This window comes from Lithobates pipiens, unplaced genomic scaffold (genome assembly GCF_037356315.1).
Source record: "Lithobates pipiens isolate NorthernLeopardFrog02 unplaced genomic scaffold, aLitPip1_a1.2 Scaffold_10, whole genome shotgun sequence".
In the NCBI taxonomy this organism is placed as follows: Eukaryota; Metazoa; Chordata; class Amphibia; order Anura; family Ranidae; genus Lithobates; species Lithobates pipiens.
This window is the reverse complement of record NW_027507686.1, coordinates 76940868-76962641: the sequence shown is the minus strand read 5'-3', so window position 1 is coordinate 76962641 and position 21774 is coordinate 76940868. Positions and strand designations below refer to the sequence as shown.

General features: G+C 41.1%; 1 protein-coding gene across 2 annotated transcripts in view; it reads right to left on the bottom strand.

The window, feature by feature from the left end:
• The window catches only part of CHKA (choline kinase alpha), a 55702-nt gene that overhangs the window by 27910 nt on the left and 6018 nt on the right, over positions 1-21774 (bottom strand). For both annotated transcript variants that reach the window (XM_077455951.1, XM_077455959.1), the window contains exon 2: positions 6267-6375. In XM_077455951.1, coding sequence (XP_077312077.1) covers positions 6267-6375 — 109 coding nt within the window. The remainder of the gene's footprint in view (positions 1-6266; positions 6376-21774) is intronic.

The following is a 21774-nucleotide window of genomic DNA, read 5'->3' as shown; positions in this document are numbered from 1 at the left end:
TGTAGGACACCAAAATAAACTAGGCAATTTCAGAGGTATACCAATAGAGTGTATTTATTTGTGTGAGATTGTAATACATGTATAATATAATCTATTATAAATGATATAATCCATTATTAACACATTAAAATCTCTATACGGTCTAGATCATTTTTTGTAATTTTAACTAGTTCCTATTTGATGTTTGTATAATTCGCAATCAAAAGATGTTAGTATATTGAAATGCATTATGTATTTTTCTCCCCTCCAACATTTAAAGCTAAAATAAGGAATATTTAGGTTTATGTAATAAAAATGAGCAAACCGTTCGGGTGGGGTGGTTGGAGGAATGCGTCTCATTATACGTGACATGCTACTGTATCTTCAGGACCAGGGTTCCTCACTTTCAGCTGCCTTTGGGCTCATCCAGGAGTTTGGGGACTATTCTGGTTTTCACATTAACTGAGCTAAATCATCCCTTTTTCCTATTGATGATAATGTGATGGTTTCCGAAGAATGCCCCATCCCATTATCCAGGACTTTCAAATATTTGGGGATCCACGTTCAGCTCCCCATCTATAAGTTCTAGAAGGTCAACTTGACACCGATGAGGAGCATTTTGCGAGAAGGTACAAAAATGGCAGGCTCTACCGCTTATGGTAATGGGCCAAATAAATATATTTTAAATCAGTTTTTCTTCCTAATTTTTTTGTACATTCTTTCGAATTGTTCTGTTTTTGTGCCGAAGAGAGTCTTCCGGGCATAGACTCTATTGTGGTGTTTTTTTGTTTTTGATCTCACTCTCCTAGGGTATCTTTAGCTGTATTGAAATGACCCATTAATATGCCCTCCCGGATTTACGGATTCAAGGCACATGAAATATTTTAGAATTAAGGTCACCTCACTAGCTCATTTTGGTCCTGCAGCTCCCCATTAAAGGCATTTCAAAATAGACTAAGACATGCATCATAAACCAATGCATATGAACATTAATATGTAAATCTTAAAAGAATGCTCCAATTTCAGAGGTCGCATACTATACCGTGTATCGTGTCTGTCACCTGGTAACCAGTGTGTGCAAGGCACGATCGCAAGGGCACGCCTGCAGCAAAGAACACATGCACATACAACTAAAGAGGTATAACACCCCACCCCATCCATAATCATCATTCCCCCATAATAACCCACCCAGTAAGACTTAAAAAAGAAGCCATAAAACCAAGAAAGTATTTTTTAGAATATATAAAATATGATGTTGCACCTTATAATGTGAACTTTAACATGTTGGAACATTAGTAGGTAATTAGTATAAGGCAAAGATATCAAGATTTCCAACACCTTAAGGTCAATAAAATAGTTGGTAAATATTTTATCCTAAACTTCAATAAGTAACAAAGATGACAGTGTTACATAGATATTAAGTATAAAAATCAGGCTTTATATTGACTAACCAATCAGATGACTGGACCACTATCAAAGGATTTAAACTTCAAGTTACCAACCAGAATAGTGTGCAATGCCGGTGTCTTGTGCTTAAGTCCATATTCTTATCCTTACCTAAATTCCTAGTACAAAAAAGAAATAGATAGTTGCCTGCTCTCTTAATAAAACAGGATAGAAACATGGTCTTTTGCCACGGAAGCAGTAAAAAACAGGCCAATATTAAAATAAAATTTTTAAAAAAAGCTGTTGGAAATTGAAGATAGGCTATGTTGATACAAAGCCAAAGCATTGAATGTGCATGGTTTAATGTAACACTTTATCTGTACAGAATATATTACATAGCAAAGGGCAAACTATACTGAAAATACAATTCTATTTCATAAATTCAATTTTCTGAATGTTTACTTTTTGCATTTGGTTTATAACCATCTCACCCACAATACATATAAATTAAAGTTGTTCTAAAGGCTGAAGGATCTTTATCTTAATGGATTCTCTGCAATTAGGTAATAATCTCAATCCAGCACTATGCACGAGAGCAGTGGCTCTCTCCCTCTTCATAGGCCGAGAGAGAGCCATTGGCTTCTGCTGCTGTCAATCATAGTCAGTGAGGAGGAGGGGCAGTGCCAAGCTGTGCTCTGTGTGACAAGCAATACACAGAGCGCAGCTCGGGAGCAAGCCTACGCGATTGCCCCCACAGAAACAGCTTAGGCACTCAGCAGGGGGAAGGTGCCAAGAGCGCTAGTGGGAGAGATGAGAAGAGGATTGGGGCTTGCACAGAGCAGGTAAATGTGACAGGTTTGTTATTAAAAAATTGGGGTTTTCAGTCACTTTGAAAATAGCTACCATATATATATATGGGGGTTTTAAGTCGTTTACACTTTGGAAAACAAATTGGATGTGAATTTAACAACAGATTTAAAAAAAAAAAAAATACAGGGGCGTTTTCTGAAGCCCCAGTCCCTTTCTTGACTGTTTAATTAGCTCATGCTACCAAAAAATAAACAATTGTTTTGAGGTTAATAGCTAAATGAAAAGAAGAGCAAGAAATACATAATTTTGAACAATAAGCTTGTCATAGAGAAGGAGAAATCTTCCCCAGAGTGCGGAACATCTGGCTGTCCTTGGTTGTGCTGGGACCCATCTGTGACTACTATTCAATTCACCCAGTGAGAAGAGGTGATGCTTGCATGGACACTACCTTCATTCAATCTTGAAAAAGGATTGGCTACTTAGAAAATGTCTGTCGGGACAGAGCGAAGATTTACAGCATTAAAGTGGAACTTTAGGCCGAAAATTAAGTCCAGCTAGATCAGTTCAGGGTGGCTCCTTTTGAAGGTATAGCTATGTACAACATTAAAAAGTGCCTATACTGTAATACACTGTGTAGACAAAAAATAAACTCAGCGCTTGTTTGAGGAGAGACCCTGGAGATGTACACAGATCAAATAAATGTAATTAAAAGAGTCTCTCAATAGGAGGGACAAAGTCCATAGCAACAGTCTCTAAGATGAAGAGGGAAAGGAATCCATGTACCAGCACTAAGGGCAGCCAGTGTAAGGGCCGGTTCACACTGCGGGCGATGCGAGGCGACACCGACTTGCCTCGCCGCGACCTGCCGCGACCTGAGCGGCGATTTGCAAATGACTTCTGTATAGAAGTCAATGCAAGTCGCCCCGAGGTCGCCCAAAAGTAGTACAGGAACCTTTTTTCTGAGTCGGAGCGACTCGAGTCGCTCCTCTCAGAACGGTTCCATTGTACAGAACGGGGGCGACTTGTCAGATTGCGGCGAGGCAAGTCGTGTCGCCTCGCATCGCCCGCAGTGTGAACCGGCCCTAAAGAGCTAGAAGCAGTCTCTGCAATGCAACAAAGGAAAAGAAACACAGCACATCTCTAAGTGCAGTATTGGTAAACCATTTAATGATAAGTCAAAAGTGAAACTACTCACAAAGGGAGCATAAACACAAGCATGATAGTAATCCTACAGCAAAATCCGGTGATGGTTTTCTCCTAAACGTTTGTGTCCCTGAAGTGCAGCTGACAGCTCATGCAGGTGGATTACAGCATTCGCAACCTATGAGAACAGCAGGGAACACAGGGGCAATCGGAGATGACATCATTCTGGGTGCAGGGTGAGAGGAGGTGGCTTCACATTCGGATCATGTTTGCTCCTTCCTCAGGCCTTCTCACTCTGCACCGGGAAGTGAAGTCATCTCCGATCGCCCCTGTGTTCCCTGCTGTTCTCATAGGCTGTGAATGCTGGAATCCACCTGCATGAGCTGTCAGCTGCACTTAAGAGACACAAACGTTTAGAAGAAAACCACCTCTGGACTTTGCTGCAGGATTACTATCATGCTTGTGTTTATGCTCCCTTTGTGAGTAGTTTCACCTTTGACTTATCATTAAATGGTTTACCAATACTGCACTTAGAAGAGCTGTGTTTCTTTTCCTTTGTAATACACTGTGTCACCCTGATCTGCACATGCACAGTTGCTCTCCATTATTAGGAACTGCTGAGTTTATAGAGGCAATCTGCTGACAGACTTAAAGTGAAATTAAACCCCCCTAACCTTTACAGCTAAGGAAGCCGCTTCTGTAACTGCCATGGTGATCAGTTATGACACCAGCCGTTTGATGGTTTGACAAGAATGTAACTGTATTTTTAAACTGTTAAATCAATGTGTTTAGTTCCGCTTTATGATTTACTGCTGTTGCAGGGGCTCTGGGCTTCAACAAAATGGTAGCTTCCAGCAAGAAGAAGCAGGAGCACTGCTGGAGGCAATTTACAGCACACATTAATTTTAGTAGAATAATTATTAATGTGGAATATACCGTATGTACTTTTCTAAAGAACGTTATTTTTTTTTATCAAGTTGTTATGGGTAAAGTTCTGCATTAAAGTCTTCCCAAACTGCCTGATCTTCATGGGTGCGCTGCATCAGGCAGTTGGATCAGGGGTGGAATGGAGCCAATTTTAAGATGCAGCCGGCATTGGCCCTAAAGACATTGTATACTATACATTTTGGCCATAGAGTTATAGAGTTATTATACAGTTAAATATACATATTTCCTTCTACAATTAAACAAATAAAGGTGTTGTAGATCAGCTCTATATTGGCAATAATGTGTATTGGGGAAGATGTTATCTGGTATCTCAAACAAAAGCTTGACCCATGAGTACTAAGCAGGTAAACCAGTTATGCCAGTCTTTAGTATTGTAATATGTCTACCAGGGAGAGAGGAATGAAACTGTAAGCCTGCCCTGACTTTACACGGGTGTGGCAATCAAAGGAAAAATACCAGAAATCCTAGGAGAGTTATGCATCTGTGTGAAACTTTTTTTTACAAAGTCAAAGTCCATGCCACACTGCTCAGTTATTCTAGACTTTGACCTGTGACTAAAATGGAAAAATACAGAGCCATAAATACAGGTGCTGGCAAAGTCACTTACAGCTATAAATACTCCAGTGTAGCATTAAAGCAGAGTCAAACTTAGGTAAAAACAATGACTACTTGTCATTCATAAAAGCATGACGTGAGCACCCTGGAATGTTCTGACTAATGGAAACGTGATTCTTTCGACCAGCCTAAATTTTATCTCTGTATGATAATTTACAGTCTAACTGGCCCCTAAGCTGCAAGTACTGCACTGTATATTCTCTTGGCACAAAGATTTATGGCTGTCATTTAATGGTACAAAGTTTGAAGTTTATATTTTAAAAAGTTTGATTTGGACTATTCAGAAACCCAACGCGTTGCATTAAGACAATTAGGCCTATAGGGAATTGCACAATTTACAATGAAACTTACCGAGGGTGAAAAGCCTAACTTAATATGTTAAAGCACCTTTACCTCTAAACCTGGCATGACCAATCTACGCATTCCAGACATTTCTTCCGAACTACAACTCCAGACATCCACAGCCAGTATGACTGAATCTGGAAAGCACAGGATCATCACCTTTGCAAATCATAGTCAGGCAGGCAGTTCACATGTTGGTAAGCACGAACATTATACACACACTGTGCATTGGTAGGCTCAGCACAAGTTAATGATGTATCAGTCACAACTTGTGTTTACGTTGGTCATGTGCCTATTACGCAATATTATTATTATTATGGATTTATATAGCGCAACAGTTTACGCAGCACTTTACAACGTGATGGTAGAAAGTACAAATACAATACACTTTAATACAGTAGGAATAAGTGAGCAATACACTCATCTGATATTAAAACAGTGTACTTTATGCAGTACAAGTTGATTCACCGGATATTTAGTAAGTTCAGTAATGCAGTTTATAGTTCCATGAAAGTTCTACAAGTGACAATTACATGTGCCTAAAAAGATAATACTATAGTAATGCCACCTTTTTGCCGAAACAACTTCTGTATGTTCGGTTTGTCTTACTTTTCTTTACTACTCATCACAGTGCATTATATGTCTATACATGATCAGCCAACAAACTGAACATTCGGGATATGAGCATATCCAGATAAAGGGTTTCATTTCCTCAATAAATATCCTTGCAAAGATATGTTTTTCTTTAGCATGCATTTTGGGCTGTTTGATAACAGAGATATGATCTATAATACGGTAATAATCTAAAGTCAAACACAAAAGTGTGTGATACAGTACATTACAATCTAAGGCGGAAGCACACAATTTGTGCTACAAGTATCCAAACAGCGAAGACACTGAATGGCCTATATATCCTATTTGTTTTAGAAATCTAACACCTACCGACAATGGGCACAGACAAAGGGCTAAGCATTATACTTACCCTACAAAATTCCTCCTTACCTAAAAGAATACAGTTAGGTTTTTGGTCAGTTTTCACCCACCTGTAGAATAGCGCCGTATAGCCGCAGTAGTACACTCCTCGGCTCATTGCCTAAGCACTTTTCGTCATCCGGTAAAGAGCAATGAAAGAGCATGTTGCTTAGGCCACCACTGTAGGAAAAAAGATGATTTGATTAAACATAATGACACCTCTGAGAATGAAATTTGTATTTCTACATAGAAATTTTGAACAAAGTCAGTTGTGGACCGTCCAAAACAAAGATAAGGCATGCAATTATGTGGACAGCATCGGTGCCCACTTTGGAGTGGAAAAACATGTGCATTGATTAAATGAAAGCATTACAAAGCAAACTACATGACACAAAAATAGAAAATTATTGTCAAAACTAAATATAACTACAATTCCCTATGGAAGGGCTTAGGCCGGCCATACACGGTTCGAATCTCGTCCGGTTCAGCAGGAACCAGCTGAGATTCAAACCATTAATAGGAGGCTGAATGTACCAAGTTGATTGATTGACTTGGGTACAATCAGCCTGCAAGATTTTCCTGTGATTATCGCAAGTGGCTGCTATAGCCGCTAGCGATGATTACCGTCTTTCTCCAGCAGGGCCCGCTTCCCATCCTCTCACCAGGAGAAGACAATTGCTCAGCAGGAGGGATTCCCCTGCCAGCACTGTCTGTGTCGATGGGAGAATGGAGTGAATTTCTTTCCTGCAACCTATGGTTGCAGGAAAGAAATTCACTTAGTGTATGGCTGGCCTTAGTTTCCGTTCAGACCTTTGTGATAAGGGAACGCATTAATGTGCAATAGAACAGTGCGTAGCAATGCATTCCACTTTTGTTTGTGCAATGTGATGCAATTCTAATGTGCACTAATGTGTGCTGTACTGCCAGAAAAAGTACATAGCAACTGGTGAGCGATTTATGTAGACGTGGTAAGGGATAATGTAATCCACTGTTACAATTAATGGCACTGTACTTTTTAAATAGGATCATAAGTGAACCTTTTATCCTGTTTAGTGGGTCAACTTTACAAAAGAACATTGTGACCTTGTGACAGTAACTTTGTTGTCAGGCCAAAAGACCTAACTCCATGTATAACTAGATAATCATATTCCCTGACCTGTTTAATAAGTTACTACAAAGGTAGTTTACAATGTCACAGAAGTATATATAGGGAAAATCTGTTTATCTCAGGCTGGGAATTGATTAATTGAGAATTCATTTGAGTAACAAAAATGCATAAGTGATTGCAGTGATGTTATACTTTTTGAGACTTTTACATTCTCTGCAGCACAGGAGAATGTCAAAGTGACTTAGGATGCACAGGGTCACCTGTATACCAATAGTCGACCTGGTAACAGAATATACAATATACATACATTTCCAGCAGCAAATGTCTTATAGTACAGCTGCTTCACTGCTCCCTGACTGTGGCATGTATTCTACAATTCTGTGAGTGTAATTCCCAGTTTCCTCTTGTAATATCACCTTTCCTCCTCTAGTGTTACGGCCTTTCCTACTCCTGTAATACTTCCTTTCATGCTACCTGACTGCAGTATGTATTCTACAATTCTGGTTGTGTTTAATACCTGCCCTGTCTCCTGTAATACCTCCTTTCCTTCTTTAGTGTTACAGTCTTCCTTCCCCTTCTCCCTTGTTACCAAGTTCCTTCCTCCTGTAATACCTCCTTACCTGCTGCTGTGTTACTATGTTCCTTCCCCCTGTAATGCCTCCTTCCCTGCTCCTGTGTTACCACATTCCTTCCCCCTGTAATGCCTCCTTCCCTGCTCCTGTGTTACCACATTCCTTCCCCCTGTAATGCCTCCTTCCCTGCGCCTGTGTTACCACATTCCTTCCCCCTGTAATGCCTCCTTCCCTGCTCCTGTGTTAGCACATTCCTTCCCCCTGTAATGCCTCCTTCCCTGCTCCTGTGTTACCACATTCCTTCCCCCTGTAATGCCTCCTTCCCTGCTCCTGTGTTACCACATTCCTTCCCCCTGTAATGCCTCCTTCCCTGCTCCTGTTACCACATTCCTTCCCCCTGTAATGCCTCCTTCCCTGCTCCTGTGTTACCACATTCCTTCCCCCTGTAATGCCTCCTTCCCTGCTCCTGTGTTACCACGTTCCTTCCCCTGTAATACCTCCTTTCCTGCTCCTGTGTTACCACATTCATTCCCCCTGTAATACCTCCTTCCCTGCTCCTGTGTTACCACATTCCTTCCCCCTGTAATGCCTCCATCCCTGCTCCTGTTACCACATTCCTTCCCCCTGTAATGCCTCCTTCCCTGCTCCTGTGTTACCACATTCCTTCCCCCTGTAATGCCTCCTTCCCTGCTCCTGTGTTACCACGTTCCTTCCCCTGTAATACCTCCTTTCCTGCTCCTGTGTTACCACATTCATTCCCCCTGTAATACCTCCTTCCCTGCTCCTGTGTTACCATGTTCCTTCCCCCTGTAATGCCTTCTTCCCTCCTCCTGTGTTACCAAGTTCCTCCCCCATAATACCTTCTTCCCTGCTCCTGTGTTACCATGTTCCTTCCCTTTGTAATGCCTCTTTCCCTCCTCCTGCGTTTCCAAGTTCCTTCCCCCTGTAATACTTCCTTCCCTCCTCCTGTGTTACCAAGTTCCTCCCCCATAATACCTTCTTCCCTGCTCCTGTGTTACCATGTTCGATCCCTCTGTAATACCTCCTTCCCTCCTCCTGCTTTTCCAAGTTCCTTCCCCATAATACTTCCTTCCCTCATCCTGTGTTACCAAGTTCCTTCCCCATAATACCTTCTTCCTTGCTCCTGTGTTACCATGTTCCTCCCCGCTGTAATACCACCTTCCCTCCTTCTGTGTTACCACGTTCCTTCCCCCTGTAATACCACCTTCTCCTGTGAAACCTCTTTCCCTCCTGTAATACCCCCTTCCTTGCTCCCTGACTACGGAATGTATTCTACAATTCTGGTTGTGTTTAATATCTGCTTTCCCCTGTAATACCTCCTCAAGTGTTCCTGCCTTCCCCTGTGAAATGTTCTTACCTCCTCCTGTGAAACTTCATTCCCTCCTATAATACCAGTTTCCTTCATGCAGCAGGAAAAACAGGTATTCAACCAATCCAACCAGATGAATATTTGCAGTACCCAATAGCATCAAAGCATTGACGTTTCAAAACATATGCCAGCTGAAAAGACACACGTTTTCTACATCTCACTGCACAGTGACAATTGCCATTACTATACTGCAGCTGACAATGGCTTTCCTTGCAAGAGTCTGTTAAAGTTGAACTCCATCAAACTAAACACACAGTTGAAATACAAACATGTGAACAGTGTTTCCTGGTAAAAGATTTGTAATTCTGCCAATCTTGTAATTGTGCACTCCAGTCACACAGAAGGTGACCTCTTTTTTCCACTGCAGTAAAAGAAATACAGCTTGATCACCAGGTCCAAACTTGTGATTAGAAGCATCACACTGAGGTCATCTCTGCTCTGTCTGTGAGCAAGTTTCCACTCCTCGTTCACATACAGTGCAGTCCAGCAGAGCCGGACTGCTTCATGCTCTGGCCCTCCTTAGTCTCAGCCCTGCAGAATGCACAAGCGAATATAAACCGAGGTTTAAAAGATCCTTCTAGATGTATTTTAAATACAGATAATGATTAATATACAACCGCCATAATTTATGTCTTCTATATCTGCCCAGAAACCTGCTTTAATGTAATATGTTCCACAGAGTAGGAAACCATGTTAGCCACAAACAGATATGGCTTTGTGCAGTCAAGTTGCTATTCTGGGTTCCTGGAAGCAATGGAGAGAGCCCAAATGACTCATTCATACCATGTCTGCATAGATAAACACAAGCTCAATGCAAGAGCACACAGAAAACCATTGCTTTCTATGTGGGCTGTTCACGCCATAGAGATGTGTGCTTTGAGATGTATAGATTAACAAAAGGTTTTCCAATTTTGCAGAGGTTCATACTAGCATACTATGCATACTAGCTCATTATGCCTTTGTCTTACAGGGTTTTTTTTGGGGGGTGGGGGTTTAGGGTTTACAACCATGTTACCTATACCTGAAAACAAATTTATGTACTGCAGCTTGTCAGTCCATAAGCCTAGTACACACCATGAGTTTTTGTTATGTGTACACATGGGCCAAATTTAGGCCGATTTTTATTGAACTGGCCGATGTCACTAGACATTCGGCCCATGTGTACTAGGCTCGTAAAGTCGCTTTAAAAAAATAAAATAAAAATATGGCATACTTGCCTGCTCTGTTGCAGTTGGTTTTGCACAGAGCAGCCTGGATCCTCCTCTTCTTGAGTTCCTCTCTGCTTCTCCTGGCCCCTCCCTCTTGTCGAGTGCCTCCACACTAAGCAGCTTGCTTTGGGCCGAGCCGACCTGCAGCTCCGTGTCCATTCAGACATGGAGCTGCTATTCAGCTCCACCCCCTCTTTCCTGATTGGCTGACTTTGATTGAAGGCCTAGGGATTTGTGGACATCGCTGGATACAGATGGGGCTCAGGGATGTATTAGGGGGTGCTGGGGCATCTGCTACACACAGAAGGCTTTTTATCTGAATGCATTCAGATAAAACAAAGTCTTCCTTTACAACTCCTTTAAATTCAAACTCCAGGAAACATAATAGTCCTCCCATGCAGTGGAGCTGCACCCGCACTGCAAGGGTCAACTGCAAGTTTCAGTCTAGGAACTGGGAAAAGCAGTTATTTAGCTGATTGTCCACTCCGACCACATGAGGCTCTTCCCCGTGCTCTGGCAGTGGACTGTCCCTCAGAGTCTTTATGTCCAGTCCAAGGCTGTAGGCCCTGCATCCGTCTTGATGACATCAGAGGACCTCAGATGCTCGAAGCATAAGGCCCCGTTCACACCTAGGTGATTTTCTGCTTAAAGCTTGTAGCTCTTAAAATGCTCAGCATGCCAAATCCCATTCATTTCAATGGCCCCTGTTCGCATCTGAGCGTTCAATCATCTGAAGCAAAACGCCTGAAGCTCAAAAAAGTACATGAGCTTCTTTTTGGCACATTAGAAGCATTTTTCCCTATAGACTTCAATAGAAACGCCTGACTTGAGCGTTTTACAATTGTTTTCTGCTCAAATAGCAGCTCTCCACCCCTAAGTTCCTTTCCTCTCCTCTCCCTAGTGCTTTCTATTGGCCAAAACAAAAATGCCTGGAGCTGTAAAACGCTTCTAATGCACTTTAAAAAAGCTGCAAAAAAGCTTAAAAAAAAAAAAAGCCTGAAAAACGCCAGTAGATCAATACGTTCAGGTGTGAAAGAAGCCTAAAGGAGAAGAGGCTTCAGGGGCAGGTCTAGCAGTGCAGAGGAGCCTGGACATAAACAAATGCAGTCACAACATCTATTATAAATGATACAGTTTTTTATCCATGCACTTACAGTATATTTAAATTTGAATCCTGCAAGAGCAAATTGCAAATGGATCTGTATTAGGGCAGCTGAATATTGTAAAACAAACAGCCCAAAAAAAGGACTAGATGAATATGTCTGAGATCAGTAAATGCTGGGGGTAGTTACTGCACAAACGTATTCAGTATTTTAGCATGCTTGCTGGGGGCAAGATCATAAGGCCACTTGCACACGGTACTGATATTTGAGCTTCTGCTTTTTTGGACGTAGTTTCAGGCGCTTGTTTTGCACAAATTTGTGCATATTTATGCATGTATATACGCGTTCGCATTCACAGTACCTTCCTAGGGAAAATCCATCCATATTTATGCTCATATGCAAGTATTTGCGTGCACTGGCACAAAATACTGATCGAGAGTGCAGACTTTTCTATTTTTTATTTTTTTACTTAGACTACGAAGCATTGGTTTACTCGCTTGTGTGTACAGGCAAGTTGTAAACAATGGGCTGCATTTTATATGTGTAAAAGACACGCTGTACTGAGCTTTTTTTAAGCTGCAGTGTGCAATAGGCCTTATGGTCATCCCATGTAATCATGTACGGTACTCAAAAACTCAACTCTGAGCCTAGAAAAAGGATCCGGTCCCAACTGAAGGTGTGTCCTAAGACTGGACAAGGAGTCCTGGTGTGAGATCCCTTCAAAATGAGTGTTAGCCTAGAGAGGATCTCCGTTTCCTCCTCTCCCAGTCACCTTATTCCCTTTGCCCTATTTGTATCTATAATCTATGTATTGTATATACAAATGTAGATGTATAATTTACATTAGTAAATTAACCAACGCTAATTTTAAGATCTGGTCAGTGGCGACTGATGGGTTCTTCTTATGGAGGGGTGGCAAACAAAGAACAACCCTCCCCCCCGATGGCATAGCAAGCAACTGAAAAACATGACCCCCCCGGGCATTCCAGCACTTACCCACAGGGCTGTGGTGTCCTCTCCTCCTCCTCTCCTGGAGTGCGGGCAGCGGCGGCTCCAGTGTCCGATCCTCCAGCTGCTTCCTTCATTGCATGTCTCCTCTTCCGACAAAGCACTAGGCATCCAATAGGATCATCTGACACTTTGGCCAATCGGGAAACAGGTCTCACAGACCTACCTCCTGATTGGCGGGGAGGAACTTTAGTGTGAAAATAGCAAAAATTCTTTAGCTATGGTCACAAAACTGGGTGGCCTCGGAGCTCAAAGCTCTGTGCTCTGAGGCCACCCTTTTTTGAAGCCTATTAGAGCCCCTATCTCTAATCAAGTGCTTCAAAAAACACCCACCCCACATTGAAGTCCATGGTCTGGCGCCGCCTATATGTAGATCAGGGGATTGGACGCTTGGATAGGAGAGGTGCGCCCTCTATGGATGGACTGTCACCAGGGGCGGACTGACAACTCATGGGGCCCCCGGGCAATAGGAGATTATGGGGCCCCCAGGCAATCAGAGATTATGGGGCCACACAGTATACACAAACACACACACACACACACACAGTATACAATGGCACAGACATGTTTCTATTGGCTGAGAAGGTACTGGAGAGGTGGGGCAGCTATATTCTCTGTATTTGTAGACCAAAAGGATATCGGTAAGGGACATTTTAAAGACAGATGTAAAAAAAAAAACAAATTTTTTACATACTGTCCCCGGTTTTACTGAGGCTGGCAACCCTGATGGGGACCCCTAGTGGCATGGGGCCCTTGGGCAGTGCCCGAGTGGCCCAATGGTCACTCCGCCCCTGACCGTCACTAGATCTGGTGGCCCTTTCATTAGAAGCAAGGCACTCCAAACAGAGCACATTGTACTGACTGGTAGGTTGTAATAGATTACATATTTGTTCCCAGGTTTAATTATCCTTTCACTATTGTTTTGGCAAACTCCCAAACCCAATAAAAGATAGTAGGCTCTCGGGGTATGGGTGAGTCTCAGCCAGGGATCCTAAATTTCTTATGTGATTCATCAATTATACATTACATCTATATTTTAGCCATGATAAAATAATTTAATACTTGGTTGACTGCCTAAGATTAAAGCTGGGGATAAAGTTAACTAGAAACTTTGATGTCTGGCCAAAACTTTAAACTGATTTTGCTTTCCATATCAACTCGACATCGCGACTGCCCAAGGGTCCTGAATCCCAGGGATGTACTGGAACACATAACCAATCAACCTTGTCCAAAGAATGCCTTGATTTGTTGAAAAAAAAATACAAGGTGTCCTATGACTGGTGGTGGTGTTGAGCAAGCTACCACATGTGGTCAGTGTGTAGTGGGGTAGCCGCTTGCACAGAACCTAAACAGGACCTGGAAGATTGTGCAGTTATCACTGTGGCAGTGCCAACTAATACTGCAATTTTCAGCTTGCCCAGCAGCCCCTCAGGTATGAGATATGCATACTGACATTGTGCCAAGCTGAATCAATGTAAATATGCAATAAAAATCAGTCCTGGAGTTCAGCTTTGAACATACTGTAAGCAACTATAAAAGTGCTTTTAGGTGATCACGAAGAGGGATGACAAGGCCTTTCCCTTTATGCAAATTATGATATAATTTTGAATATGTGCTTTGAGGGCTTTCTGATTCCATATTCTCACAGCCACCCTCAAATTTTCTATATCTATAAAGTAGTATTAAACCCCAAAACAAATACACAATTAATATACTGCAGCTTAGCAATCCTTAATTGTGTTGGCTGCATTAGTGTTCTTAAGTTAGACTTTTTTTTCATCTGGTTAGTAACACTTACTGTATTAGGGTGTCTCTACTCTGGATGAAGGAGCAATGGTGACACCTTTGGATATTAGTACTGTCAGTCTGGGGACAGAGTAGTGTTATGCCGCGTACACACGAGCGGACTTTTCGACGGTCTTTCCAACTGACTTTCGGTGGAGTTCCGATGGACTTTCCGAATGAACGGACTTGGTCACACACAATCACACCAAAGTCCGACGGATTCGAACGTGATGACGTACGACCGGACTAGAATAAGGAAGTTCATAGCCAGTAGCCAATAGCTGCCCTAGCGTCGGTTTTTGTCTGTCGGACTAGCATACAAACAAGCGGATTTCTCAATAGGAATTTCCGGTGAAAAAATTTGAAACATGTTCTATTTCTAAAGTCTGTCAGATTTTTGGACAGCAAAGGTCTGATGGAGCCCACACGTGATCGAATTGTCCGCCGGATTCGTTCCGTCGGATCTTTGCCTTCAAAAAGTCCAGTCGTGTGTACGCGACATTAGGGTGTACTCACACTCAGACTAGTTAATCTAAACCGCCCCCGCGTTCAATTCTTCCCGCTCCCCAATCACACTGATTATTAAAGGTCAAGTTCACCCTTTTAAACAAAATAATAAATGCACATCTTTTTGCAGGTAAAAAAAAAAGTGCATTTATTCATTTTTTATTAGGCACCCACAGAGCATTGCGCCAGTGATCAGCAGATCATGGGTACAATCTCTGGCTCCTGCAGACTGTCAGGCCGCGTACACACGCGGGGACTGTTCGCCCAACTTTGTCCGTCAAACAGTTTCGGCAAACAGTCCGCTCAAAATTAGCATGGACGGACATGGCCACACACGACGAACGAACAGTTTGCTGAAACCGTGCGCGATGACGTGAACGGCACGTACGACGGGACGAAGAATACGACGTCCTATACACTGCATTATAACTTTCGGCGTGAAAATCTGAGCATGCGCGGAACTTAGTTTGACGAACAAGCCTACACACGGGCGGACTGTTCGCTCAAACAAGGTTTCAGCGGACAGTTTTACGGAATTTCCGAAAAACCTTGTTCGTCAAACTGTCCGCTGAAACTGTCCGCTGAAAGCCCACACACGAGCGGACTGTCCGCCCAAACACTGTTCAGCGGACAAAGTTGGGCGAACAGTCCGCGCGTGTGTACGCGGCCTCAGTGTACTGAATGACAGGAAGAATTACGGCACTACCTAGTGCTTATCAGTGCCCTGGTAGTGCATTAAAAACTACAAGCAATCAGCCGCAATGGCCGATGGTAGCTGTAGTTCTCCCATTCGCAGAATTCTTTTTTAGCAGAGACCCTAGAGAATAAAATGGCGGTTGTTGCAATATTTTATGTCTCGCTGTATTCACGCAGTGATCTTTCGAACACAATTTTGTATGAAAAAATACACTTCAATGAGCTAAAAAAAAACTAAACAGTAAAGTTAGCCTAACTTTTTTTGTATATTGTAAAGGATGAGGTTATGCCGCGATAATTGTGATCTCTATTCTAATCAATGAAAATAGTGATTCTCATTTTATCCAGAATCGTGCAGCTCTACACTACACAAACAAACTGGCCCAAGAAGCTAAACAGCACCTGGGGCTGGTTCAGAGTGCTAGCGTACCCTTGGACTTGACTAACAAACTGGAGCCAATCTCCAACTAACACTTTTTATCCATTACAGCAACAGTTTTGTAACTTAGGATAAAGGTTTTACATAAATAAATAAAAGCTGCTCAATGTAAGCACCCCGTCAGTGTTATGCCAGCCATAGATGGTCCAAATCCTTTTGAGAGCCGAGATTCAAACTGTGTATGGGCAGGCTAAATGTAAGTTGACTGACTGATTAACTTGGGTACAACCAGCCTATCGGATTTTACTTGCAATTATTGATGTCTTCTTCTAGCAGGGGCGGCTTACCCAGCCGGTGAATGACAATGTTTCGGCAGGAAGGATTACTGCCTCAACACTGTCTGTATTGATAGGGGAATAAAGAAAATGTCATTCCTGCAACCTGTGGTTGCAGGAATGAAAGAAAATGTAAAACCACAGTTTTAATTGCTGCCTGTGTGCCTGCTGAATAGATGACTTTATTACTGGTCCTGCTGACCACGTCTCTGGTATGGGAATTCAAAATTTTTGAGTTGTCAAAGAAACAGGAATTCTTCCAATAGGGAAACTCATAGTGGTGACAACTATCATAGGTGGATCGAAATTTGTCCAGTTCAGCATGGACAGCCGAATTTTGATCCATCGGCAGGCTGGTTGTAGAGAAATTGCTATCTCGATAGTCTTTTGAACAACCTGCCTGTCGGGTTCTTGTTGCACCATCACTGCAACTGGCTATAGCTGGAAACACCAATCATTGTATTCTGACAGCGAGGAACTTTTCCTGCTGTTAGAATACAATAGTTCAGAGGGAGGGATTTCCCCATCCACGCCCAGTCTGCTGATGGAGGAACTGAATCATCAGGTTCAACAAAAAAAAATGCATCCTCTGTGGCCTTGCGTAAGAAGGGAAATTCCATCACTTCGAAGAAAAGGCTGTTTGATCCTGTCTTCTCTGATCCCCTTTGTTTTACTGTTCCCAATCCATCTGCTGATAGAGCAGAGCCCTAGGAGGCATGCTGCACATGTTTAGTTTTGTTTGTATTGATAGAGTTTTTTATTTTTTTGGTTTGGGGTGCATGTGATCAGCACAGGGCCTATCAGAACTGTCCAGGCAGAAAGCCAGGAGTCCTGCAGCCTCATAGGTCAGTCAGGGAATGAAAACTCCTCCTACAAGCTTTAACCAGTGCTGGAACGGACACTGACAGAAGTTACAAGACTGCCATATATTGCTGAGAAAAGGTATTAGCAGTTTATATTAACTTAAATAAAAATTGCATTTCCATTTTCTGTGTACTGTGTGAGAGCAGATATAGTGAATGCAGGGTCCTGGGTTTAGTAACACTTTAAGGCCACATTTGTGGCAAGAGCAAGAAAAACAGCCATTAGCCCTCATTAACACTGAGTGTGGGTTTGAAATTGTGCGAGTTCAAACTTGCCTTTCAGTGCGATTTTGGGGGGCCATTTGAAAGACATCTGTGCAGGTTCATATATTAACTGGTTGACAATATATATACTGACAATATATATATATATATATATATATATATATATATATATATATATATATATATATATATATATATATATAATCACTATTCATCCCTCCCTACGGGTGATCTGGCATTAGTCGGGAGTGTCTGGACTGTGGATGTAGTCCTTTGTCAGATCCCATTTTTCTCATCTTAATCCCACTTTGTCTGGGCCTTAGGCCCCATGTACACTGATGCTGCTAAACGGACGTTCAGATGCAGTTGGACACTTTTTTCAACTGCCCCTGAACTCATTCAATGTTATCTTATGTGTACATAAGATATTATGTGTACACAGCTTTGTTTACTGTCATTTTTAGGCAGCTGCATCTATAGGCCTTTTTTTTTTAAGGCAACAAAAATTAGTTCAGATGCCAACATTTTCGACGTTTCAGACACCAAACGCATCTAAGCGCGTTTAGCTGCGTTTCGTTTATAAGCGTTTTTCATTTTTGGACATTTAAAAAAAAACATTTTTGTTACAAACGCTTCCAAACGTGGCATGTAAATGCGGCAAAATGAACGTTTTAAACATGGGTTACTATCAGTCAATTTAAATTGTTCAGGAGGGGTTGTAAAAACGTCCCGTGTACATGAAGCCTTAAACCCCATACACACTATCAGATTCTCTGCTGATTTTTGTCTTCATATTTACCAAAACCATGTAGTGCAAGGGTCTGCCTGATTGCATACACATTGAAACACCTAAGGTTTGACCTCATATTCTATGGTTTTGGTAAATCTGAAGACAAAAATCTGCAGAAAATCTGACAGTGTGTATGGGGCTTTAGACTCACAACATGAGGTAGGGCCCCCTGGTTTCTGTTTTAGGGAATGTCTCTTGCCTCTTTTTCAAATGCAGCCATAGATTTACACAGATATATGGAAATAGCCGCGCTTATGGAAATAGATAAGAACAGCAGAAAATATATATATAAGGAAGGGGATAGGTGCTACTGCACAGAGAAAAGAAGATATAAACAGGTTGCAGCCGCCCCTAAGTACATGGGCTTTTGTTAAAGTCCGTGTCTAAAAGTTAATATAAGTGGTTATTGGGGGCTATTGGTGCTACCTCAAAGTGATGATTATACTGTTAAACCTCCGGTAAGTGACCAGTATCAGTACTCAAAGCTAATTTTGTAATATAGGTACAGAACTATCCCTATTGTCCATATGTATATATATATATATATATATATATATATATAGCTATACTAATCGTCTATATATATATATATATATATATATATATATATATATATATATACTGGTGACACCAATAGTGTACATCTGCCATACGTATATGATAGCCTCCACAAATTAATATAAAACTATATATGAAAAGCCTCAATTCAGAAGTTATCCAAGCCTAAAAGATACACAGATATAGCGATAGAAAGATAAATGGAAAAATCAAGACTAAGAAGCCCTTAAAGTGCTATGTGGATAATTATGGTTAGTTCTACTACATGTAGAAATACAACATAAAATATTCTTATAATTAATACTTACACCTATTCCCCCTATAGATAATAGTCAATAGTGCAGTGCAGACCCTATGTGAGCTTATCACTAAGAATACCAACTGATATGGGTTAAACCAAGGGTTGTATAAATCAACAGCCTCTACCTAGGTGATATCTATACAATCAGACAGTATATATATTCAGACCGCTGCTGAAGACGTCTCTGACGAAACGCGTACAGCGTCATCACGCACATTACGTCACTTCCGGCTTGTCTTACCCGCTGAGGCACAGCTGGAACGCACGACGCTCGCCCGCGAGTTTTTCTGCAATCCGGTGTATTCGCCTAACCAGTACTAAGGCTCATTGGAGACTGGGGTTTTTTCATATCCTCACATTGACCCTTACTGGTTGTTGCTTTTAATCTCATATATTTTTACGTATATGTACTTTATACCTACACTGATGCTTTGTATATAGCAAGTTCTTTTGGGGATACAGTGCATATAGAAAGTAGGAGAGCAAGTCTCCATCTATGTACACCTCCACTGGGGCTCCAGTGAGGTGTTAACACTAGCCTCTCTCTTTTAACATCTGCCTAATAGGGATTTATTTTCTATCTTGTCCTTAGGCATATGTGTTATGTCCCCCATTGGCTGAAGTGTGTGGTACTGTTATTCTATTTTTATTTATTTTTTACTATTTTTGATGTGTGACACACTTGTATATTCAATATATTTTTTGTAATTTTGCAATAAAATAATATATATATTTTTTTACCCTTTATGATGGGCCTTTTTTTGATTTTCTAATACCACCTAACAAACCTCAAAAAGACTCAAATGGTATATGTGGTAAAAGGTTTGCCCTGAAAAATAGCCTGTTTCCTGGGTATATGACATACTACACCATGAGAGCTGGTTTTTCTCCTTTCTGAGGAATTATCGCACCTGGCAAAGACCTTTTCCTGCACGAAGAATTAGACCCTGCGGCAGAGTGTGGAGGTTAGAGCTGGCTGGTGGAACCCTCAACAGCGCATAGCGGAGCAGAACCTATATGCTTGTAACCCCCTAGGGGGTACGTGGATCTGGTGAGTGGGGACCCAAAAGGGGAAACAAGCACGGAAGTCACTAAAGAAATTTATAATATCACGAAAGTCACCTTCTTTGTCTTTTCTGAGCTGGAATCTTGCACATTGTTGGACGTTTATCAGAAGAATTATTGTTGACTATTTTTACTTTATTTCACTTTATTCTAGCTCTATTTTGATAGTCCTATTGCACTTTTTGCATTTTTTATTTTTATTTTTTCCATTCATATTTGTGTATCTTTTATATCTTTTTCTACCTGCTACATGTGGATGGGAAGGTTGTTGTAAATCCCAGTATAGTTTTCATTATTTATATAAGGTTCACAAATAAGGTGCACATATATATTTTTTGTGGTATAAAACCCTCTTTTTCTGTTTTTAGAGATATATATATATATATATATATATATACTGTCTGATTGTATAGATATCACCTAGGTAGGGGCTGTTGATTTATACAACCCTTGGTTTAACCCATATCAGTTGGTATTCTTAGTGATAAGCTCACATAGGGTCTGCACTGCACTATTGACTATTATCTATAGGGGGAATAGGTGTAAGTATTAATTATAAGGATATTTTATGTTGTATTTCTACATGTAGTAGAACTAACCATAATTATCCACATAGCACTTTAAGGGCTTCTTAGTCTTGATTTTTCCATTTATCTTTCTATCGCTATATCTGTGTATCCTTTAGGCTTGGATAACTTCTGAATTGAGGCTTTTCATATATAGTTTTATATTCATTTGTGGAGGCTATCATATACGTATGGCAGATGTACACTATTGGTGTCACCAGTATATATATATATATATATATACGATTAGTATAGCTATATATATATATATATATATATATATATATATATATATATATATATATATATATATACATATGAACACAACAAACTTTGAGTACGGATACTGGTCACTTACCGGAGGTTTAACAGTATAATCATCACTTTGAGGTAGCGCCAATAGCTCCCAATAACCACTTATATAGATTTACATAGGATATATTTTGTCAATAATTGTTGTACTAATTAGTATTTTTTTCTCTGTTTTCATTGCACAACTAAACTTGTTGAAACATAGGTCTCAAATGTAAAGAATCTTCACGTTCTTTCCTGAAGAAGCCATATGGCGAAACATGTAGAAAACCAGAACGTTACTACAGTAAACTATTGTCATTTATTTTGTATATTTTGCATATATACAAGGCTATGAGTACACTGCATATACTGTTTTTATTGATGTAGTTCATTTAATAAACTTTGTATATATTCTTCTTTTACATCTTGTCCGTTTTGTATGATTTGCACCTTTAAAATCCCATATCTCTTATATGTTTTTCTTTCAGATGTCTATTGAAGTCGTCCCAGAAGTCGCCAAAAGTAGTGCAGGAATTACTTTTGGAAATTGGTGCGGCACCGCAAAGTTGGCATTGCACTGATTGGGAAGGGGTCATTGCCGGCAATAGGCTGCAATTTTGCATGCGATTTGACATGCTAAATTGCGCCGATGTGAACCGGGGGGGGGGCTTAGGCAGATTCTGACTTTCAGAAAATAAATCTAATGTCTTATGGGAGGCTGTTAAAGCAAAACTAAACTCTTCTCTTCTCTCAGCCAAGGAAGCTGCTATCTTAGCCGCTGATCTGCAGGTGCCAAGGTGCGGCACGTGTAATCAGTTATGACACC